General features: G+C 46.3%; 1 protein-coding gene across 2 annotated transcripts in view; it reads left to right on the forward strand.

Moving 5' to 3' along the window:
• PCNX2 (pecanex 2) overlaps positions 1-23,784 on the forward strand; it is a 272,275-nt gene that overhangs the window by 76,613 nt on the left and 171,878 nt on the right. For both annotated transcript variants that reach the window (XM_077486198.1, XM_077486199.1), the window contains exon 9: positions 13,264-13,409. In XM_077486198.1, coding sequence (XP_077342324.1) covers positions 13,264-13,409 — 146 coding nt within the window. The remainder of the gene's footprint in view (positions 1-13,263; positions 13,410-23,784) is intronic.

Raw genomic sequence — 23,784 nt, forward strand, 5'->3', positions numbered from 1 at the left:
GCTGATGTCTTCCTGTGTATGAAAAAGGGACATAGTTTTAGTTTTTAGTTCATCAAACACACACAATTTTCACATCAAGACTGTTGCAAATTGTTAACCAATAGAAAAGACTATGATTCTGAGCCCAGCATTTTTCATTCTTGGCCCAAAGGTTTTGACCACTACTGTCTATTGACATGTGAAACACTTTCTAAAATCAGCAATTAGTGAGCACAAATCAAGTTAACATCATTCATTTTTACTCCTAAAATATGTACAACAATACTATACTCAAACTCATAGCTCAAGCTGGGCTCCCCCAGTTCTTCCTGAATGTAGCATAGGACGCGTGGAAGGAAGAGTAGAGAAGGATTCTCTGACCTCAGCCTGGTCTTACAGAAAATGCATCCTGTTTAGGGATGAGCCGAACACCCCCCGGTTCGGTTCGCACCAGAACTTTCGAACGGACCCCGCGTTCGAAACGAACGTTAGAACCCCATTGAAGTCTATGGGACTCGAACGTTCGAAATGGAAAGTGCTAATTTTAACGGCTAATATGCAAGATACTATCCTAAAAAGGGTTTGGGGACCTGACTCCTGCCTCAGGGGACATGGGTCAATGCAAAAAAAGGTTTTAAAAACGGCCGTTTTGGCGGGAGCACTGATTTTAATGACGATTAAAGTGAAAAAAAAAAAGTGAAATATTCCTTTAAATATGGTGCCTGGGGGGTGTCTGTAGTATGCCTGTGAAGTGCCACGTGTTTCCCGTGTTTAGAACAGTCCCTGCACAAAATGACATTAAACGGAAATAACACCATTTAAAACTGCTTGCGGTTTTAATGTTATATCTGGTTCCTGCAATATGGTTGAAAATCATTCAGAAAAATGGCATGGGTAGCCCTCCCTGCCCATTACCAGCCTATTTGGGTCTTGTACGCATATTAAGGGGAACCCCGTACCCATATTAAAAAAAGGAAATGCATGTGGCCCCCAGGCCCTATATACTCAGAACAGCAGTATACAGGCGGTGCAAACAAGACAGGGACTGTGTAGGTTTGTTGTGTTAAGTTGAATCTGTTTGTAATTTTCAACTGGTACATTTTTAAAGTGTAGCTCCAGTCAAAAAATACTATTTTTAAGCTTTTTGGAAAACATAGGGAAGGGTTATCACCCCTGTATAATTTGTTTTGTCGTCCATCTTTTTTCATCTCACTTGCTGCTGTCTGATGTTTGTAAGTTGGATGTTAGTAAGTAGGGGCCTGCCCTATATGCTCTGCAGAAATGGCGGAACAAGGTGTTGGTTTTGCCACAACATTGTAAGCCCTGAAAGTGACTCTTGGTGGGCGCTGGAGCGCCCTGCTGTGAACGATTATATCAAGAATTGTAATTACATGCCATTGTTGAACAGTGGTAGAAAAATTTACCTTTGGTGGTTGTGGTGCTGGTGCCACAACACTATAAGTCCTCACCGTTACTCTCGGTGGGCACAGGAAGGGGCCCTCCTGTGAAATATTATATCAAGAATTGTAATTACATGTCCCTGTTAAACAGGGGCAGAAAAATTGGGCCTTAGGCACTGGTGCCATCACACTGCAACCTCTGCCATATACTCTAGTTTTATTGCAGGAATTAGCCCTGTTGCAAAGCATTGCATCAAAAATTGTACTTAAACGCCCCTGTTAAACAGGGGCAGAAAAATTGGGCCTTAGGCACTGGTGCTGGTGCCATCACACTGCAACCTCTGCCATATACTCTAGTTTTATTGCAGGAATTAGCCCTGCTGCAAAGCATTGCATCAAAAATTGTACTTATAAGCCCCCCTATTAAACAGGGGCAGAAAAATTGGGCCTTAGGCACTGGTGCTGGTGCCATCACACTGCAACCTCTGCCATATACTCTAGTTTTATTGCAGGAATTAGCCCTGCTGCAAAGCATTGCATCAAAAATTGTACTTAAACGCCCCTGTTAAACAGGGGCAGAAAAATTGGGCCTTAGGCACTGGTGCCACCACACTCCAACCTCTGCCATATACTCTAGTTTTATTTCAGGAATTAGCCCTGCTGCAAAGCATTGCATCAAAAATTGTAATTAAACGCCCCTGTTAAACAGGGGCAGAAAAATTGGGCTGCTGGCATCGCCCAGAACCAAAAATGTTCTTCCAACATATCAGCGGAGGAGGAAGAGGATAGACAATCAACATAACAGGACAGTCACTCAGCATCAGCATAGGCAGTCTTGAAGGGATGTGGTATTTCAAAAAAAATTATTCGGTTACATCAGCTTCAGGTGCTTGGTAGCTGTGGGTGATCCAAGACTGATTCATCTTGATGAAGGTCAGTCGATCAACTGATTTGGTGGACAGGCGCACCCTGTGATCGGTAACAAAGCCACCAGCAGCACTGAAGGTGCGTTCCGAAAGAACGCTGGATGCAGGACAGGCCAGTAGCTCAATTGCATACTGTGCAAGCTCTGGCCAGTGATTCATCCTCAAGACCCAGTAAGCCAGAGGATTTTCAGTGGGAAAGGTGTCCAAGTCTGACCTTGCCCCTAGGTATTCCTGCACCATGTAAATTAGACGCTGGCGATGGGTGCTGGAACCAATCATACCTTGGGGCTGCGGACTAAAAAATTGTCTGAAAGCATCAGTCAGACGGCCACCTTCTCCACCGCTCCTTCTGACTGATGCCTCAGCAACACGTTGTCCAGGACCAGGAGTTTGTGACCTCCCAGTCTCTGGGAACGCGTTGCACAGAGCTTTCTGCAAGGCCTCCCGGAGATGTCTCATCCTCTGCTCCCTCTGCGATGGCAAGATAAGGTCGGCAACCTTACCCTTGTACCGTGGATCAAGGAGAGTGGCCAGCCAGTAATGGTCCCTCTCCTTGATCCGAAGAATACGAGGATCCTTCCGCAGGCTTTGCAGGATCAGGGAGGCCATGCAGCGTAGGTTAGCTGAGGCATTCGGTCCGGAGTCCTCTGGGTCACTAAGGACAACATGATCCGCAGCTACCTCCTCCCAGCCACGTACAAGTCCACGTGTTTCTTGGGACTGTAAATCATCCCTATAAGACTGCTGCTGCTGATGCTGATGCTGAGTGCCAGCCTCCACCTCCATGCTGACACAATCATCCTCCTCCTCCTCTTCCTCCTCCTCACCCTCTTCCTGTGTGATGGGTGGCACAGCAGGAACACTGTCTGGATAAAGGGGGCCTTGAGAGGCAAGGAAGTCCTCCTCTTCCTGCCTCTGTTCTGCCTCAAGTGCCCTGTCCATTATTCCACGCAGCGTATGCTCCAAGAGGTGGACAAGAGGTACAGTGTCACTGATGCATGCACTGTCACTGCTCACCATCCTTGTGGCCTCCTCAAACGGTGACAGGACAGTGCATGCATCCCTGATCATGCCCCACTGGCGTGGTGAGAAAAAACCAAGCTCCCCTGACCCTGTCCTGGTGCTGTAGTCGCACAGGTACTCATTGATGGCCCTCTGCTGCGTGTGCAGCCGCTGCAGCATGGCCAATGTTGAGTTCCATCTGGTGGGCATGTCACATATAAGGCGGTTCTTGGGCAGGTTCAACTCCTTTTGGAGCTCAGCCAGCCGAGCACAGGCATTAAATGATCGGCGGAAATGCACACAGACATTCCTGGGCTGCTTCAGGACATCATGTAAGCCGGAGTACCTGCCCAAGAACCGCTGCACCACCAGGTTAAGGACGTGAGCTACACAGGGCACATGGGTCAGTTGTCCCTGTCGGAGGGCGGAGAGGAGGTTGGTGCCATTGTCGCAAACCACCATTCCTGGCTTAAGCTGGCGTGGCGTCAACCACCTCTCGGCCTGCCCCTGCAGAGCTGACAAAACATCCGCCCCAGTGTGGCTCCTGTCCCCCAAACAAACCAGCGCAAGCACGGCATGGCATCGTTTTGCCTGCGTACTTGCATAGCCCCTGGAACGCCTACGGAGCACCGCTGGTTCTGAGGACAGAGCACTGGAAGAGGCCATGGAGGAAGAAGAAGAGGAGGGGGTGGAGGAGAGAGGTGTGTCACAACCAATAGTAGCATTTTGGAGGCGTGGTGGCGGAACAACCTCCAACACTACTGCACCTTGTCCTGCATCCTTCCCAGCAGCCAGAAGAGTGACCCAATGGGCCGTGAAAGACAGGTAACGTCCCTGTCCATGCCTGCTGGACCATGAGTCAGCGGTAATATGCACCTTACCGCTGACCGCCCTGTCCAGCGAGGCAAGGACATTGCCTTCCACATGCCGGTAGAGAGCCGGAATCGCCTTCCGTGAGAAAAAGTGGCGTTTGGGGACCTGCCACTGAGGAACCGCACATTGTACAAACTCACGGAAGGGGGCCGAGTCTACCAACTGAAAAGGCAGCAGTTGAAGTGCTAGCAATTTAGCCAAGCTAGCATTCAACCGCTGGGCATGTGGATGGCTGGGAGTAAACTTCTTCCGCCGGTTCAGCAGCTGGGGCAGGGACATTTGCCTGCTATAATCGGATGTGGATGTACCACTAGCAGAGTTCCCGGAAGCACTTGGCTGTGACACACCTAATTCTACACCTTCATTCCTCTCAGAGCAGGTTTCAGAGAGGACTGAAGGTCTAGTGGGGTTGGAGATGCCAGCTGATGAGGAGCAAGGAGAGGTCCGCTTTGTTCTTTGGTGTGGGTCTTTGAGGTACGCTTGCCAACGAGCTGCATGGCAGGTCAACATATGTCTGGTCAAGCATGTGGTGCCCAAGCGGCTGATGTTTTGGCCACGTGAGATACGCTTGAGACATATGTTGCAAATAGCAGCGGTGCGATCTGATGCACTCGTCTCAAAAAAGGCCCACACCAAAGAACTTTTAGAATAACGTGCAGAGGAAGCGCTCTGCGCAGGCGGAGCTCTGCGGTGTTATTCAGTTGGTGTGCTGCCCCTAAGCTGACCCCCAGAGGGCATCCTGCCTCGTTGGACATGTGCCTCCTCCTCCTCCTCCTCCTCCCTCCTTCCAGGCACCCACGTGGAGTCAGTGCCCTCATCATCCCCTCCCTCTTCATCGCTGTAGCAAACCTGGCAGTATGCTGCAGCTTGTGGAACATGACTGCCAGATTGCTGTCCTTCTTGAGCATCCCCTCTCTCTGCGCTCACGCTACTGCCTTCCTCTAGCTGAGTGTCATCATCAAAGCCCACCAAACACTAGGCATCCTCCTGGAGCATGTACCCAACACTGTGCTCAAAGAGTTCAGGAGACTCCTCAGGAGGACGTGGTTGGTCTAGGAGAGGAGGGAAGACGATGTGTTGGCAGCTGCTTTGCTACTACCCTGAGACTGGGTGAGAGAGGATGAGGAGGATGAAGAGGGCTTGGTCATCCACTCTACCAAGTCGTTGGCATGTTGCGGTTCAACATGTCCAGCTGCAGAAAAGAAGGACAAGCATGTCCCATGGCCACGTGTTGATGACAATGCACCGCGTCCACGACCAGAACTGTTGTCTCTAGACACAGAGCCTGCTTGCCCTCTTTTATCGGCTCGCGCCTGTCTGCCTCTCCTTGCTGGCCTTCCAGACATGGTAATGGCCTGAAGGGAGTTGGGTAAAACAGTAGTTGGGTAGTTTATATTGTGCTGGAGGCACACAACACCCACTAACTCCTGCAGATGCCTTTTTTATAGAACAGCAGAGATAAAGGGGTATATACAGATGTATACTGTGCTGTGCTGGAAGCACACACAACTTCCAATAACTCCTGCAGATGACAATTGGGCCTAAATAGAGAACAGCTATGTAGGTGGATTATAGCGGTATGTACTGGGTACAGAGCACGCAGACAGCACGCACTATCTCCTGACACTACTGACTGCAAGCTCTATTATTAAAGATAGATCACTAGCTATATAGGTGAGGTGAATATAGTGGTGTATACTGCGGTCAGGGCACGCAGACAATAACCAGAAAACAGCAGAGTTAAAGGGCTATATACAGATGTATACTGTGCTGTGCTGGAAGCACACACAACTTCCAATAACTCCTGCAGATGACAATTGGGCCCAAATAGAGAACAGCTATGTAGGTGGATTATAGCGGTATGTACTGGGTACAGAGCACGCAGACAGCACGCACTATCTCCTGACACTACTGACTGCAAGCTCTATTATTAAAGATGGACCACTAGCTATATAGGTGAGGTGAATATCACGGTGTATACTGCGGTCAGGGCACGCAGACAATAACCAGAAAACAGCAGAGTTAAAGGGGTATATACAGATGTATACTGTTCTGTGCTGGAAGCACACACAACTTCCAATAACTCCTGCAGATGACAATTGGGCCCAAATAGAGAACAGCTATGTAGGTGGATTATAGCGGTATGTACTGGGTACAGAGCACGCAGACAGCACGCACTATCTCCTGACACTACTGACTGCAAGCGCTATTATTAAAGATGGACCACTAGCTATATAGGTGAGGTGAATATCACGGTGTATACTGCGGTCAGGGCACGCAGACAATAACCAGAAAACAGCAGAGTTAAAGGGGTATATACAGATGTATACTGTGCTGTGCTGTGCTAGAAGCACACACAACTTCCAATAACTCCTGCAGATGGCAATTGGGCTCAAATAGAGAACAGCTATGTAGGTGGATTATAGTGGTATGTACTGGGTACAGAGCACGCGGACAGCACGCACTATCTCCTAACACTACTGACTGCAAGCTCTATTATTAAAGCTAGATCACTAGCTATATAGGTGAGGTGAATATAGTGGTGTATACTGCGGTCAGGGCACAGACAGTAACCACTACACAAGAGCAAGATAGGAAATCAGCCAAAAACGATTGGTGTGTAACTGTGTTGAAGGTACACAGAACACCCACTGCTTCAGATGCCAACATACTACACGAGGCCGCCTCAAAGGCGGCCTTATATAGTGTGGGGCGTGCACTACACAGCCTGAGCTATGATTGGCCACAGGCAGGACGCCCGTGGCCAATCATGGCTCTCCTCGCTGCTGGCGCTGCGATTGGCCAAGCATGCGGGGTCACAGTGCATACTTGGCCAATCATGAGCCAGCAATGCACTGCGCCATCGCAGTGCATTGTGGGCCACACGAATTTTGCCGCGAACGGCCCAAACGTTCGGAATTCGGCGAACGCCCGAACGACCAATGTTCGAGTCGAACGTACGTTCGACTCGAACACGAAGCTCATCCCTAATCCTGTTATAATACCACAGCCTGGGGACATAAACGTCATCTGCTGAAGCTCCAGATTGCATGGACTTCAGCACCTTCTTCCTCTCCTTCAGATATGTACTCCTCAGGCCACCGATTTTCACTTTTAAATAGTGGATATCTGCCCTGGGGACCACCGGCTTCACAAACTCAACCAGTTTCTCCATTGCTGCCTGTCTCTTTATGTAGTCTGTTACTATAATGAGGGTGCGTCGCTTGCCACAGGCAGGGCAGCTCCCTGTATTTATCGATGAACAGAGGGAGTAAACTGTGATCATTGAAACTGTCCATAATCTCTGCAAGACACAACACAAGACAAACCCTAATGTCAGGCTAAACTCCCCTAATGCAGGCCTCAATCTAGAAGCAGTATAGGCTAGTGATGTACCAAGTTCAAAATGTTACCTTCGTTTGTATGATCGTCGCTTCAGCTTCTCCCTCTGTTCACAGATCGTACGTACGACACATGCGTGTTGCGGTTTTTATACAGTGTGCATGCGTGAAACTCCGCCCGCCCCTGACGTTCTTTCTAGGCTATTCCCCGCCCCTTCGCTTTCTGCGCAGTGGGGAGAGCACATGGCGGAGAGAACGCAGGTGCGCAATCATAGTTCCACTAACGCGGAGGAGGGTGAGAAAAGCCCGGAGCCTGAAACGTTCCGATCCTGGAGGAGAAGATTTAAGGCCTCAAATAGGTCTTTTGGAGAGATGTTGGAGATGGTGGACATATTGAAGAGGACCGACTATGATGGGAAGTATGGAGCTTACCCAAACCCAAATATCAGAAAGGCCAAGATCATGACTAAAGTTGTGAAGAGTCTTCTGCAGAATTTTGGGGAACGCCGATCCAAGGATCAACTGAGAAAATGCTGGTCAGACCTGAAACTGAGAAACACGATCAGTACAGAAGGATCAAGCGTGTTCTTCAAAAAAGTAAGTAGTTGTCGTGTGTTGAAATGATTGTTCTTGCTTGCATACTGCTCCATGTGCTTTGATTTCATGTTCAGTTTACAATGGCCACTTTCAAGTTCATGGTTTTATTCGTTCGTAAGAAACATCGTTCTGCAGGTAAGTATTCCAGCTTAACAAAGTGTCCACAATAATGTTCTCACCTTTGAACTCAGCCAAAAAACACAATTGTACAACACTTCCAAGCAATGTTTCATATTCCGATTTCTGCCCTCTGTGTGCTAATTATTCCTTTTTTACATTGTCATAGGGGAGAGAAGACCCGGGAAATCTGAGGACACCAGGGACCTCACCCCTCCCAAAGAAGGCAAAATTCCAACACCAGAAGCAGAGGAGCAGGAGGAGGAGGAGGAAGGAGAGATCGTTGAACTTGGACAAATTGTCACCACAACAGGTGAGTGTCGGAGACCACAGCTTCCGGTAACCTCATCAATGTATGTCGGCATATTTATAATACATGGTGTGTTTTTTTGCTTTGTTTTGTAGCTGATGTGGAAGAAGAATCACATTTTACCAGTGAAAGTGCCCAGATCCTGATTGGGGAGATAATGGGGTGCAATCGGGATTTAGAAAATATACAGCAAAACATCAATGATGTTAAAAATAAAATGAAGAACATCATTGATGTTTTGGGGGTGGGTGAAACAACCCAAACTAGCTAGGGTTTTATTTTTTTGCTTTTAAACAACAACTTTTGTCCTTTACAAAAAGCCAAATTTGGAAGATGCACACAGTGTGTCAACATGCGCTATCTCCTATCATGGGAGATCAATGTACGTGTTTTGTGGAAAGTGGCTGAGATGAAGGGGTTGCAGCCCCAAAACATGTACATTGATCCCCCATGATGGGAGATAGCACATGTTGACACACTGTGTGCATCTTCCAAATTTGGCTTTTCCAGGGGTGACACCCCATGTGATGAAGGCAATATCAGCCCAGTTTGTACATACTCATGTCTGATATTGTCTTTACTTTTCAAAGTTGAACTTTGTAAGTTCCTGTGTTCTGTATGTTACTCTTTGATACATGCCTGTTTACACAAAAACACCAAGTTACCCAAAAATGACCTTAAATAATGTTTTTGATACACCCAATATGTTGGTTTGTTGTAAAACCCTTTTATAAATGCACATGTGAATGTGCTTTGATTAAAAAGTTAAATTATCAACAATGTGTGGCTTCCTTTTTCAATGCGCAAAAGCAGTATTTGGAATAAAATTGTTGTTTTCGGTGACAATGGGTGTTATTTACTAAAGGCAATGCCAAGTGCAGTTTCAGGTGCACTTTTGCAGTGCACTTGTGGTGCATAGTGGATGTGCCTTTAGTAAATAACACCCACAGTGATGTGTTCATTTTCACAATCATGCCATTTTCCTGAGCCCACATATTTCTGTCATGGTGCTGAAAATGAGCAAGATTTTGGTCAGTAATGCACTACATACATTAGTTAACAAAAACAAGGTGTGTGTGTAGCAGACCCACAACATAATAAGATTATCTGAAGAAGAGACTGTCCCCTCATCTCGCTCAGAACTTGGGTTTGCACTGTTGTAGAAAAAGGCACAACAACAAAAAACATAAATTTACCTAGGAGACACCTAAAACCAAGCCAAGCAGTAAATGAAAACAAAGATTTTTTGGAGTTTCAAAGGAAAAATGCCGCTCAGACATTGTCTGGAATATCAATGGCCCCCCTACCCACAAAGTACTCCATGTATTGGGTTCGAGCCTCACGGGCGCTTTGGGGGGGCAAGCCAGCACGAGCAGCTTCAAGGCCCATGAGGTTCTCATTTTCAAGCAAGTCTGCATCTTGGACAACTGAGACCGCATAGTTTGCTGAATGTCTTTTTAAGAAATTGTGCAAAACACAGCAGGCCAGCACAATGTGATTTATTTTATATTCCGCCATGTGGATAGGCATTAAAAAAAGGCGGAACCGGCTGGCCAGTATTCCAAAAGATTTCTCCACCACTCTTCTGGCTCTGGCCAGCCGGAAATTAAAAATCCTCTGGTCTGGGGTGAGGGTCCTCATCGGGAAAGGCTGCATCAGATGGTTTGCCAGGGCAAATGCCTCATCCGCGACGAAGACGAACGGGAGTCCTTCCTGATTCTCTTCTGGGGGTGGCAAGCCCAGACTGCCACTCTGGAGACGCTAGTAGAACTCAGTCCGTGCGAACACTCCACCATCCGACATCCGCCCATTTTGCCCCACGTCCGCATACAAGAAGTCATAGGTCGCAGATACCACCGCCAACATCACAATACTATTAAACCCCTTGTAGTTAAAATAGTACGACCCCGAGTTGGGTGGTGGGAAGATGCGGACGTGTTTCCCATCAATTGCACCTCCACAATTGGGAAAGTCCCAACGACTGGCAAAGTGGGAGGCCACAGTCTGCCATTCCTGTGGTGTTGAAGGAAACTGTGGAGTGAAACAAGACAAAAATTTAATAATTTTGCAAATCAACATTGCAAGCAGATTAGACACCAACATTTTTGGCCAAGATCAGTATAACATTTTGGGAACTGAGTATTTAAAGCCTAAAGTATAAGGTCCCCTTATCAGAGTTGACAAAAGACATTGGTAAGTGACTAGATTATAGTTTTATGGGCCAAGAAGAGCATGGTGGGGAAGTTAGTGAGGCAAATATGCATGAGGACAAAGGGGCAGAGTATATGAATTAGAGCATATTGCAATGATGGTAATTAGGGAATGAGGAAAGAAATGCAAGACATTAGCAAACATTAAATACATAGAATGTGATGTTAAAGGATAAAACTTACCTTCATATAATCCTTCTGCAGGACCTGAATGATGGCAGAACAGGTCTCTGGAATAATGATCCCCAGAGCCTGGGGAGAGATGCCTGTGGAGAACTTGAGGTCCTGAAGGCTTCTCCCTGTCGCCAAGTAGCGCAACGTGATGATGAGCCTCTGCTCCGGAGTGATGGCTTGCCGCATGCAGGTATCCTGCCTGGTGATATAAGGGGACAGCAAAGCCACCAGATGGTGAAAAACGGGGTCCGTCATCCGGAGATAATTCCTGAAATCATCAGGATTATTTTCTCGGATCTCACGGAGCAAAGGCATGTGCGAGAACTGGTCACGCTGGCGCAACCAATTCTTGGTCCACAAACGCCTCCCCTCCCTGTTCATGGACCGGGCTTGTGTCAAAGTAAGAACCCCAACACGAAGCCCCTGCACAGCACAAACTCTAAGACGAGTACGTAGACGAAACATGGTTTGAAAACGGTCGGCTGGTCAGAACGGACAACAGAAAGCACTGATAAACAACAATGCCTGAAAGAACGACCTGAATAGCAGAAGCAAGCAGACAATAAGCAATGCAAATCAAAGCGTACTATACCAAGATATAGTCCACAATGAGCAACTAATGCTTACTGACTACACGCACTGATTATCAGGTACGCAAAGACAAGCAGAAACAAATCTGAAAAGCGCGAATCGTCTCTCACCAAACTTCTACTAACACGCGATACACACGAGATCAGCAGAAGGAGCCCAAAGGGTGCCGGACGTGGTGCTGAACCTCCTTTTTCTAGTGCCGCCCTACGTGGCTTACGTCACTGCGTTCTTGGCAACCGGAAATTTCCGACAACTTGGTCCGACCGTGTGTATGCAACATCACTTCCGGACCTCTTCCGGAATTAATCCGTCAGAACAACTCAGATGGATTTGGTTGTCGGAATCTCCGACCGTGTGTACAAGGGCTTATATATTCCTGCATATGCTGGCCTTTCACCACCTTAGTTTGGTATACTTTTTTTAAGCACTTGCTTGCTGGGCACTTAAACCCCCCTCCTGTCCAGACCAATTTTCAGCTTTCAGTGCTGTCACATTTTGAATGACAATTGCGCTGTCATACAACACTGTATCCAAATTAATTTTTATAATTTTTTTCCCCACAAATAGAGCTTTCTTTTGGTGGTATTTGATCACCTGTGCGGTTTTTATTTTTTGTTAAAAAAATTTAAAAAGACAGAATAAAAAAAAAAAAAATTATATTTTGGTATAAAATTTTGCAAACAGGTAATTTTTCTCCTTCATTGATGTACACTGATGGGCACCGATGAGCTGCCCTGATGGGCACCAATGGGTTGCACTGATGGGCACCAATGGGCTGCACTCGTGGGCAACGGTAGGGCGGCAGTGGTGGGCATCATAGGGCTGCACTGGTGGGCACCGATAGGGCGGTACTGGTGGGCACTGATAGGTGGCACTGAGAGGTGGCACTGAAGGGAATTGATAGGTGGCATTGGTGGGCACTGAGAAGAGGCACTAATAGGTTTTCACGGATAGGTGGCACTGATAGCTGGCAGTGATGGGCACTGATGGATGGCAGTGATGGGCACTGATAGGTTAAATTGAAGGCAGCACTGTTAGGTGGCACTGATGAGGCACTGATTGGCACCACTGGTGGAGATTGGCAGTGGCACTTGTGGACATTGATAGGTGGAACTTGTGGGCATTGATAGGTGCCACTCATGGGCATTGATAGGTGGCAGTGGTGAGCACTGTGGGCAATGGCAGGTGGCACTTGGAGGCACAGAGGAGGAGGCAGATGTGCCTCCTTCCTCTTCGGAACCAATGTCCCTTGGGCATAAGCCAATTACCGAGCTTTTGTTTATACACATGATCAGCTGTCATTGGCTGACAGCTGATCACGTGGTAAGGGGCCGGGATCTGCCCCTTACTCAGATCAGTGATCACCCGAGTCTGGGTGACTCTGTAATCACAACACGTGCCACGCGCCCTGCAGAGGGAAAGCGGGGAGTGCGCAAAGGGGAGGACGTCTTATGACGGCCTTCCAGAAATTCAGGTATGCTCTGTGGCCATCATTTGGCTATAGCGTGGACCTCAAGTGTTTAATTAGGTACAGTTTATTGCTAAAATTTGCTATCTCATGTCATTTCTGTAGCTCCTCCTACTTTACTTTTGCAGGTTCTCACTTGCATATGTGCACAATTACATCATAATCTATGTTCAGGTATATAGTAATTAGAATTTTTGGATCTTTTGCTGTCCATTTATCTGTAGATGAGTTTGATCTGGGCTGCTTAAAACTTTTTTGCATGTTTTTGTTTTCAGACATTGAGTCATGAAGCTGAAAATTCTTCATATGTCTCATCAGAATATAAATTTCCGAAAAAGCAATTCTATAAATTCAGTATTTTCCCAGGCAAATGGATTAAAGTTTGGTGTGACAGGCTTACATTTTTGGCATTGTTTGACAAGTAAGTAAAGGCTATGTGAACATGTATCCTTATGTGGTATTAAAACAAAAATGTAATCTATTGCAGCTGAGCTTACCAATTCTTAGATGTGGTGGCTGCATCCAATCTAAGACCCCTTTCACACTGGGGCGTTTTTCAGGAGCTTTAGCGTTAAAAATGCGTCTGTAAAGCGCTTGAAAGAAGCCTCATCTGCAATCCCAATGTGAAAGCCCAAGTGCTTTAATAGCCCTTTCACAATGTCAGCGCCTGAAAAACGCTCATAAAGCGCCGCTTAAACTAGCAGCGTTTTACCAGCGTTTTTCGAACGCTATTGGGGCGCTTTTAACCCCTGCGAGTGGCCAAATAAAGGGTTAAAAGCCCCCACAAAGCTCTACTGCCAAAAGCACTTTGCAGGCGCTCCCCATTGATTTCAATGGGAAGGGGCGCTTTAGGAGCGGTGTATTCACCACTCCAAAAGCGCTGCAAAGAAGCTGCTTGCAGGACTTTTTTTGACGCTCTGCCAGCACAGCGCCTCAGTGTTAAAGCACTCCGGCTTTCACATTGGGATTGCAGTTGCAGCTTCTTTCAGGCGCTTTACAGGCGCTTTTTTTAAGCTAAAACACCTGAAAAATGCCCCAGTGTGAAAGGGATCTCAGTGTGAAAGCACTCGGGCTTTCACATTGGGATTGCAGATGAGGCTTCTTTCAAGCGCTTTACAGGTGCTTTTTTTAACGCTAAAGTGCCTGAAAAACGCCCCAGTGTGAAAGGGGTCTAACAGATGTTAAAACCCAACTCCAGGCACAGCAAAAAAAAGTCCTGCATGCTGCATCTTTGGTGCACTTTCAGAAAACAGGAATACAATTTATTTATTTTTTGGGGGGGGGGGGGGGTGACACCATGTTTTACCGCACCAGATGACACCAACCCTAGGGACGCCACTGTATCTAAGGTGAATTACATACTATTTAATATGAGCTGTGCCTGTTTGGGATTAATGTAAGTGTGTTGGGTTGTGAATTAATACTATCAGATCTATGTGGTTTGGGATGGATGTGTAGGGGGAGAAAATGTATAAAGACAAGCATGCATAACACTGTTCCCATTTTTAGTTATCCATCACCCAGCCCCCTCACATTCCATGAAATCAAAGTGCATACATTAGACATGAGACAACGATCAGGTAAGTAAATTGTAGGAACATTTCTGGGTGGAGTGAGTCAACAGGGGACTCCCCACCTTTCCATTTAGTGGCCCTAAGCAATAGTATTGATGTGACTCTGGTTCCCCAGACAGAGTCCAGGTGAGTAGGTGACAGTGACTGCCATAAAAAGGTATTCCCGGTTGGGCAAGCAAGAGAAAAAAAAAAAAAAATCCAGAAATGTTCACCCTGCTACCAGCAGGTGTCAGTGGTGGTAGACGAAAAGGAAGAAAGAAAAATTTTAGGTAACAAAAAAGGAAAAAAAAAAGAAAAAAGAAGGAACTTTGCATCCTTTAAATAACGAAGGAGCTCAACAACAGAGTGCATGTCCACGCAGGACGGTGTTAGGGAGGGCCCACACGTCTCAGTTCACACTGATTCAAAGGGATTTGCGAGTCTAGGTCAGTGGTGAGATGTAGTGCGGACATTTCGTCTCTTCCTCTCCACCTGAAAGGAAGGATTGGAATTTGGAACAAGAAACAGGAAAATAAAAAAAACAAGTGTTCTCAAATCCACTCCCAGGGCATCAGCACTCAACATCAGGAAGAAGTAGAAGGTAAAGCCCTATCGTGTCATGTGTGCTGGTGTCTTTTTGAGGGTGTGCGCCATACGATCCAGCCAGTTGGATGCATTAATAGAGGTGTCAAAAAATTGTCTCGCCGGTTGCTGCGATTCGGAGCTTGGCAGGATACAACATAGCGTATGCAACAAGCCTCTTTACATCAGTGAACTTGGCCCTCTGACGCTGTAACTCAGCAGAGAAATCAGAATAGAATGATATGCAGGTGTTATCCATTTTCATAAGGGTTCTTCTGGTTCTAGTCTGATACAGTATAGCATCCCTGTCTTTGAAATTCAGCATTTTAAATAGGAATGGCCGAGAAGGCTCTCCAGGTTTAGGCGGTCTGGGCGGGACTCTATGGGCCCACTGCAAACATGGGGGAGAAGGAGTCCTTGCCAAATGTGTTAAGGAGCCAATTTTCAATAAAGGCCACCAAAATTTTCCCCTCTGCCTTCTCCGGTATGCCCACATCGCGGATATTATTGTGTCTCTGCCTGTTCTCCATGTCCTCTAAGCGGGTTGAATGGCCAGTAATAATTGATTGCATATGGCGGATTTCTCTCTGCAATGGCACAACCTCATCTTCCACGCCACTCACCCTGTCTTCTAGGGCCACAGTGAGTTCACGCAGTTTCTGCATATATTGCCTCACTAGGTTAAATTCCAGCTTCACCCATTTAATCTCAGTGGTCAGGGTAGCAATGGATGTATTACAGGAGGTGACTGCTGTGAAAATGTCTCTGAGGGTAGGTTCCGGGGCCTGCAGCACTTGGTCAGTCTGTGTCCTGGCAGTGTTAACAGGGGTGTACTAAGTGTCCCAGGATGAGGCAGGCTCTGTGTCCTTTGTCCATGCAGCCTCCGGATCTTCAGGGAGAGGTTCCTGGCCATTCAATTCCAGGAGAAAGGTGGGTATCCAAGGCAGATTACTCTTCCCCTGGGAGCCACCATACAGCTTCATGGCCGCCTCCTTGGCCAAGCACTGTATCCGGGCGCCATCTTGGATGCCATGCTCTGCTGCTGAGCTAGATTCTCTGCTCCCGATAGATCGGAGACGCAGTGAGGAGTCCTCTGGTGCAAGTTAGGAGCGATCTGAGTGACTCAGGAGATCTGTGTCAGAATATTAGCCCGGATTTTCAGCGGAGCTGACACACTATACCACCTTCTTCATCAGCTGCAAAAAAAATTATGGAAAATTATTTCCCTAGGGGTTTTTTTAGGCAGCAAAAGGTGTAGAAGTATTTTATTGGGACAAGAAATAAATGATGAATACAAATATACAGTGAATTGTACCTAAAAATACAAGATCTGGTTTTCGACACAAACAACAATATAAAACATCTCTCATGGCAAAAAGCCCCAAGGAGAACATGGTTTGCCAATTACATTTCCAATATTACTATCCACATGAATACCCTAATGCATTTAGACCCCTTAGTTTCTGGTCTTCAATTAAGACATTTAACAGTATAGGAAACATTATTACAACATTTCAAATTGCAAAAAATATATCTCCATATACATAGAGGTATATTTAACATTGGACAGATGAGAGGGTGAGGCTGTATCGCACAAACCAGAATGCTAAAAAAACATTTGCGTTCAGTGATACCATCATTTCTGCACGTCCCCTCTGCGCCCTCCAGGTGAATCCACAGTCCACCGGGCTTGCAGGAGGCCATGCTCTTGGACCTGGAGAGGAGTATGGAGGGCAAAGTACCTGCAATGGGATATATAGAAATCTCAATAGATAATCGTCAAATATCCTATGAGTGTCAAGTATTGCTTTGCAACTCCCGACTGGCTAGAGCTGGATCGGATATTAAATTCATGTAATTTGAGTTGCCTATTCATTTTGTTACATAGTTTGTTCATTTATTGAATTCATTTGTAAAATGGTTAAAGTTAACATAAGAAAATTTTCATCTTCATTGACCATAGGGAAAGAAAGATTTTTTTTTTCTCATATTTTGTCTCTTATTTCTATCTCCTCTAATTCCTCTTTTCTTATTTTTTACTACTGTCAGTAGTAAAAGTAATTGTGGGAACATCTGTGGATTTTACATTTGTACAAGTGGAATCTGAGTTTTCTAGTTTTTCCTGTTCGTTCACCTCAAAAGTGGAGCGAGGGGGTTGTTTGGCAAGGTTGGGTTCTCATCAGAAATAGTGGATTGTTGAGTATTTAAACAAGATTCCCCAGAGATAACATTGTTTGCATTCTTAGCTTTTTGTTGGGATTATAGGTTTAACTATATAGATAAATCCATAGGTGTCTGAGGGAGTTTTGTTCTGATGAGTGGAACTGTGTCTTTAATGATTGTGTGTGATGTCAGTTTGGGTTTCCAATCAAAAACCCTTTCCTGACAGACTCCATGGCAGCCTACATGTGGGTTTAGTCCCGCCTCTACTACCCTATAGGATGATACTCCCATAAATCTTTGCTCTCTGCCAGGGGCTGTGTTCTTTTTTTGTCCTCCTCCGAAGGACCTAGTTTGTGGTCTTCCTACCTGAAGATTTCCAATTATCTCCTGCGATGTGGACCGGCCAAGCGACCTGGAGTCCCACAATTCCAATAAGCTCTAGCTACTAGCAGAGTATGGAATTGGCATATGGAAGAGGCGCTGAAGAGGTGTAGTCCTAGTCACTGACAGGCAAAACCACGCTCTGGTAGTTTATCCTAGATACTAGCAGGTGACCCTCGTCCTACAAGTCTGGCATGTGTGTTTTCTTACCTTTGCCTGTTGTCTATCGTAGGAGTGGTGAGTTCGTTCCTGTTTTGTTCTTTTTCCCTTTGTTTGCCTGTGTTTCCCACATGCTGTTTCCTCAGTGTGTCTGGCTAGCATGGCAGCTGGTTCCTCTGCATTCCAGCTGCCGATCTACTTCCTCGTTTGTCCGTGTAGCCGTTCTGCACATGCGCAAGTTTGGCGCGAGAATGAGGCTTGGTTTGTGCATGCGCTTAGTGGTATTCGCGCATTCGTACTAGCGCTGTGGCTGTCGTGATGATGACTTCATTAAAGGTGGCAATTTTAAAAGGAGAAAACAGCCTGCAAGCTTGGGAATGTTTGTAGGCTTGTAGCAGTGTTCCTGTGGCCTTGATTTTTTGTATCTAAAGGTATGGGATCTCTAGGGGACAGGTATGCTACCTGTTTCTGCTGCATTACTTTCTCCTAACCAGGCTGTTTTTCTTTCAGCCTGATGGGCACTTCCAGAGCCCTGGATCCATCGCCGCCTTCTAGTGGCAAGCCCTCTTGCAGCAGGTATATGGTAGTGGGGAGGACTTCCTTGTACTGCCTTCTGGGGGGGGGGGGGGGGATAGTTGGAACATCAGTATCTGATGGCTTCCATTAACACAGATGATTCCTTTCTTTTTGTCAGCCCTTCTAGGTCTATCCAGCAACAGAATTCACACAGAGGAAGTGATTCTTCAAAGTCGCATCCACGACATTCCTCTTCCAGGACCAGACACCATGGTTCTCCCTCGAGACCCAGTCACCGTAGCCGGGAATCATCTCGACTTTCCATGGCTCACTCCAGTCATGCTGCTGGGGGTTTAGGGTTCATGTCCCTGTAAACAAGTCTCTCTGTGATACCTGCTATGTGAAAACAACTGGAAAAAGGAGTGATTCTGACCGCAACTAAAGTCTCTGGTTGAGAAGATGGCTAAGGACAGTTTAAAGAAGCTGGAGACCCCCCACATGTCTCCCATTGAGTCTCCTCGATCCCCAGGAAGGGATACTCAGGCTCAGGACGCCTGGGAGTCCTCTTTACCTAGCCATCCATCCGCTGCCCTCTCAGATAGTGAATCTGAGGAGGAAGAGTCTGGCACCGGATTTGACTTTGCTTTGCTCCCTCCTTTGGTCAAAGCCATCAAGGAAACTTTAAATTTGGAAGAGCCAATGGCTCCTGCAAAGCAGAGAAAATTTTTCAAGCAATTAAAGAAGGAACATAGCAGCTTTCCTTTTCTTTCTGAATTAGGTGAAGTTATCAAGGACGAGTGGGGAAAGGTAGAAAACAAGAATTCCCTCCTCTCTAAAATACATAAGCTTTACCCCTTCAAAGAGGATGAGGTCAAGCAGTTGGAGTCAACTCCCTTAGTGGATGTGGCAGTAATGAGGCGTGACCCTTCCCCTAGAAGACACGGTTTCATTCAAGGATGCCCTGGATAGAAGGATAGATTCTGACTTAAAACGGGTCTATCTTACGGCAGGCATGGCTTGTAAACCTGCCTTGTCTAGAGTGATGGACGCGTCCAAGAGTTGAGGTTGGCCTCGGCTTTCTTGGGGGAGGCCTTGATTGATATTATATGCCTGGTGGCTCGAGTTATGTTATCTTCTGTCACTGCCAAGCGTGCCCTGTAGCTTTGTCCTTGGTTAGCCGATCCTGCTTAAAAACAGGTTTGGTGCCAGATCCCTTTTGATGGATCCTCTCTTTTTGGCAATAAGTTAGAGAGTGCCATAATTCGAGCCACTGGGGGCAAGTCAGGGTTTCTTCCTCAAGACAGACGCCTGCAAGGCCAAAGAAGAATTTTCCAAGGAGACAGAATCAATATTGTGCCAGAGAATCGCGTAGTTATAGGCCTGGATGTGAATTTTCCAGGTTCTGGAACTCCAGGCAGTCATCTTTCAAGAAATCTGCAAAGAGCAGTTCGACGGGAGAGAAGGAACCGACCAAGTCTTTTTGAGATCGAGCCCGCCCAGACAGACCAGGTTGAGGCTCGTCTTCTCCATTTTTGGCACGTCTGGGCCGCCTCGATCCAGGACTTCTGGACTGTCAGAACGGTCTCTTCAGGTCACGCCTGGACCTTCAACAGCGATCCCAAACTCAGGTGTGTTCCCACTTCCTTTCCAGCTTCAGAAGAAAAAAGGCAAATCCTATCAGCCTACGTAAGATCTTTGTTGTATCAAGGCGCTGCTATTCCCGTTCCAGCCGACCAACACAGTATGGGAAAGTCTTCCTCTTTTTATGGTCCAAAAGAAGAATGGTGCTTGGAGACCTGTAATAGATTTGACGCATCTGAATCGCTTCATCAAAAAAGAAAGGTTCAAGATGGAGACTCTGTCCACAATCCAACAGTCAGTTCAGCTAGGAGATTGGCTTGTCTCCATGGACCTCAAATACGCTTACTTCCACGTTCCTGTGACAACATACTTCCAACAATTCCTTTGACTCTCCATAGGCCAACTTCACTTACAATTTACATGTGTCTTCTCAAAGGTCCTGTTGGCAATTGTAGCTCTGTTAAGGGTCAGAGGAATCCGTATCCATCATTACCTAGACGATGTACTCCTTCTGGCTCAGGACAGAGATCTTCTCTTGGAGCACAGAGATCAAGCTATCGCAACCCTCAGGGAATTCGGATTGCTCCTGAACCTAGAGAAGAGTCAGATACTTCACAGTCTCTTGTGTTTCTCAGAGCTCTCTTCGACACAGTAAGAGGTACCATCTCTTTGCCCGAGGAGAAGGTTGCAATAATTTGGGACAGGATTCGTCTGGCTCTCTTATCTTCTCATCTCAATGCACTTCGTTGTCTAAGGATGATAGGAACCATAGTGTCCACAATACCAATGGTGAAGTGGGCACAATGGAGGATGTGCCCAACTCATTTGCATCACTCAGGTTATGAGGAGTTCCCTCTTATGGTGGCTACAACGGGAGAATCTTTGGAATTGTCATTCCATTCTTCCAATTATGTGGATTGCAGGATCCTCAAGCCTACGGAATAGATGCACTGACAGAGCATTGGTGGTTCCACAGGGCGTATGCCTTCCCTCCAATTCCTATTGTCTTTCAATTCCTGAGGAGACTCAGGTGGGAGGAGGTGGAGATAATAGCCATAATTCCTCACTGGCCCAAAAGGCCCTGGTTTCCTCTCCTATCTCTTCTCAGCTTCCAAGAACCAGTCCCTCTTCCGATCAGACGGGATCTGCTCTTCCAAGGCTCAATTCTCCATCCGTGCCCAGCTCACCTACAGTTGAAGGCTTGGTTTTTGAGAGGGGAAGGTTGGAAGCACTAGGATGTCCCAAGGAAGTTATTCCCACTCTCCGGAATGAAAGAAGACAGAGTACTAACAGAGTGTATGAATGAATTTGGGCTAAATTCTCTTCTCATATGTCTTCCAGAGCTAATTCATGTGGCACACCTGCAGTTCAAGACATTTTGCGTTTCCTGCAATCAGGTCTGGATTTACCCTTATCTGTTAGTTCCCTTTGTGTACAGGTGTCAGCTATCTCAGCCTTCACTGGGGTATCGTGGGCCAGACACGCTCTTATTCAACAATTCTTTAAGGGACCAGTTAGATTGAGACCTCAAAGGAAACACAGGCTTCCCAAATGGGATCTGCCACTAGTCTTGGATTTTTTCTCACATCTCGATAATCCACTATCCATCAGAGAGCTTACCATTAAAACTGCCTTTTTGGAGGCCATCACCTCGGCGAAGAGAGTATCTGAAATTCAGGCTCTAGGAGCCAAAGAACCTTTCCTTACCTTTTTTTCCAAGCAGGGTAGTCCTGGTTCCGATGTTAGGGTCAAACCCTAAGGTCACCTCAATCTTTCATGAGAACCAAGAAATCTCACTCCCCACCTTTAGTTCCACCGGAATCTCAGATGTTCACCCTCTTGATGTTGGTGGCTCAGATCAATTGCTGTGGGGATCGTACAAGCAATCCAGTGGGCATATAAAGAGAAGGGCTTGGCTTCTCCTGAGGCGGTAACAGTGCACTTAACTAGAAGTCTTTCAACCTCGTGGGCAGCTTCTCACCATGTGGCTCCTGAAGTGATCTGCAGAGCGGCATCCTGGTCAACGATTCATACCTTTATGACTCATTATTGTGTTGAGCCAGCGGCTTTATCCTCAGTTGACTTTGGTGTTAAAGTACTGTCGGTTGATGGTGTTAAATAAATCTTTGTTTGTTCTGCATTTTTCCCACCCGGGTGTATACGGTGAGTTATTTCCCACACATAGGCTGCCATGGAGTCTGTCAGGAAAACTGAAAATTCCTATCAAAATACTTACTGTAACTTTCCTTTTCTGATGGACTCCATGCAACAGGAGTTCCCTCCCAAATGGCTGGAGTAGGCTAGTTACCGAACATAGCCTCTGACAGGGAGCAAAGATTTATGGGAGTATCGTCCTATAGGGTAGTAGAGGCGGGACTAAACCCACGCGTAGGCTGCCATGGAGTCCATCAGGAAAGGAAAATTACGGTAAGTATTCTGATAGGAATTTTCCGTTATCTTTTCGTATAGCTTGATAGTGGTTTCTTTTTTTAAATTTAATTTAGTAAAGTGATTTCTTAAAATTTAATAGTATACTCTTTGTGCTAACTTGTAACCATTTTGAATAAGTTACAGAGGATTTATGTTTCTAGAGACTCAAAACCTTTTTGGGCAGCTTTTTACATTGTGTTAGTTTTTTTCCCTTTGTTCAAGACGAAATATATTTATTTTTAGTGGTGCAAAAATTCAGCAAATTTTTTTCCATTTAGTTCTTGTTCTTAAAAAAAGATTTTTTTATTTATGGCCCCCTTTTTTGTCCTTGTTCTTAAACATTGCTCATAGGATATACTCAATCCCTAGTATTTTTTTTCCAGTGTATGCTAATGTGGGACTGCCCATTGTTACTGGGATTGTTACGGTGATTCCTTGGCTTGGAAAAAAGGGGAATGAGCCCTCAAAACAAGTAGCCATTGGAATGCCACTGCTTCCTGCAACCTGGAAGTGTGCGCTTGTGACAGACCTAGCCGGGACACAGGCTTTTTGAGAGGACTGAATGCGAGCCTCTTGCAGATCGATTATGGGCCCTGGATTTTAAGGGACACAGGGTGAATGAGAACCCCACTATAATCTGCTAGTCAGATTCAATGCTGTATATATGTATATATGATGTGTGTTGTTCCATGCTGTTGGGACACACACTGTTAGATGCTAATGTCTTTAACTCCAACCACCTGTCTGTTGTGTAAATGAGTCTAGTCTGGCTTGTAAGGACATTACAAACGTTGTTGTTTGTGCTAATTAGCCCTTTGTTTATGTTTATGTTAATGTTTATTGAATTGTTAGTGAGCTAGGAGCCGAAAAGTCTTATCCCTCAGTCAACTAGTCTGAGTGTTGATTAGATAATTAGCTCATGCTAATTAGGTTAGGTTTTAGTCACCCCGCTGTATATATATTTTGTATGAGATCTCAAATAAAGGTCATTCCTGATGTCCTCTAGGACTGGTGTCTTCTAGTTCTTGGGGGTTCCTATAGCCAGATCCATTGAACTTGTGTTCCAGGACTTAGGAAGCGGTGTATAGACGGAAGCACTCAATCGGAGTGTGGGATCGGTTCCGTCACATTGGTGGCAAGCAGTGGGTTGCTTCCTGCAGTCTGGGACATCCAAACCTCCACTGGGATCCAAGATCAGGATAGCAGACTTAAGTCACCCCAGAGGAGATATGGACCTGGCATCAGAGTTCCCGGCTGCTGTGGATCGTCCCTTCAGCATACACCAGGACTGTGTCTGAGGATGAATACCTGGAGCTCAGGCAGCAGATTAGGGTGGAGCTCTGGATTGGAGCCCTCCAGCTCGCTGGTATAAAACAGGGCAAGTGCTTTCCAACCCAAGAGCAATGGGCCAGTGACCAACGGGCATTGCGG

The sequence above is a fragment of the Lithobates pipiens genome, unplaced genomic scaffold (genome assembly GCF_037356315.1).
Source record: "Lithobates pipiens isolate NorthernLeopardFrog02 unplaced genomic scaffold, aLitPip1_a1.2 Scaffold_18, whole genome shotgun sequence".
Lineage (NCBI taxonomy): Eukaryota > Metazoa > Chordata > Amphibia > Anura > Ranidae > Lithobates > Lithobates pipiens.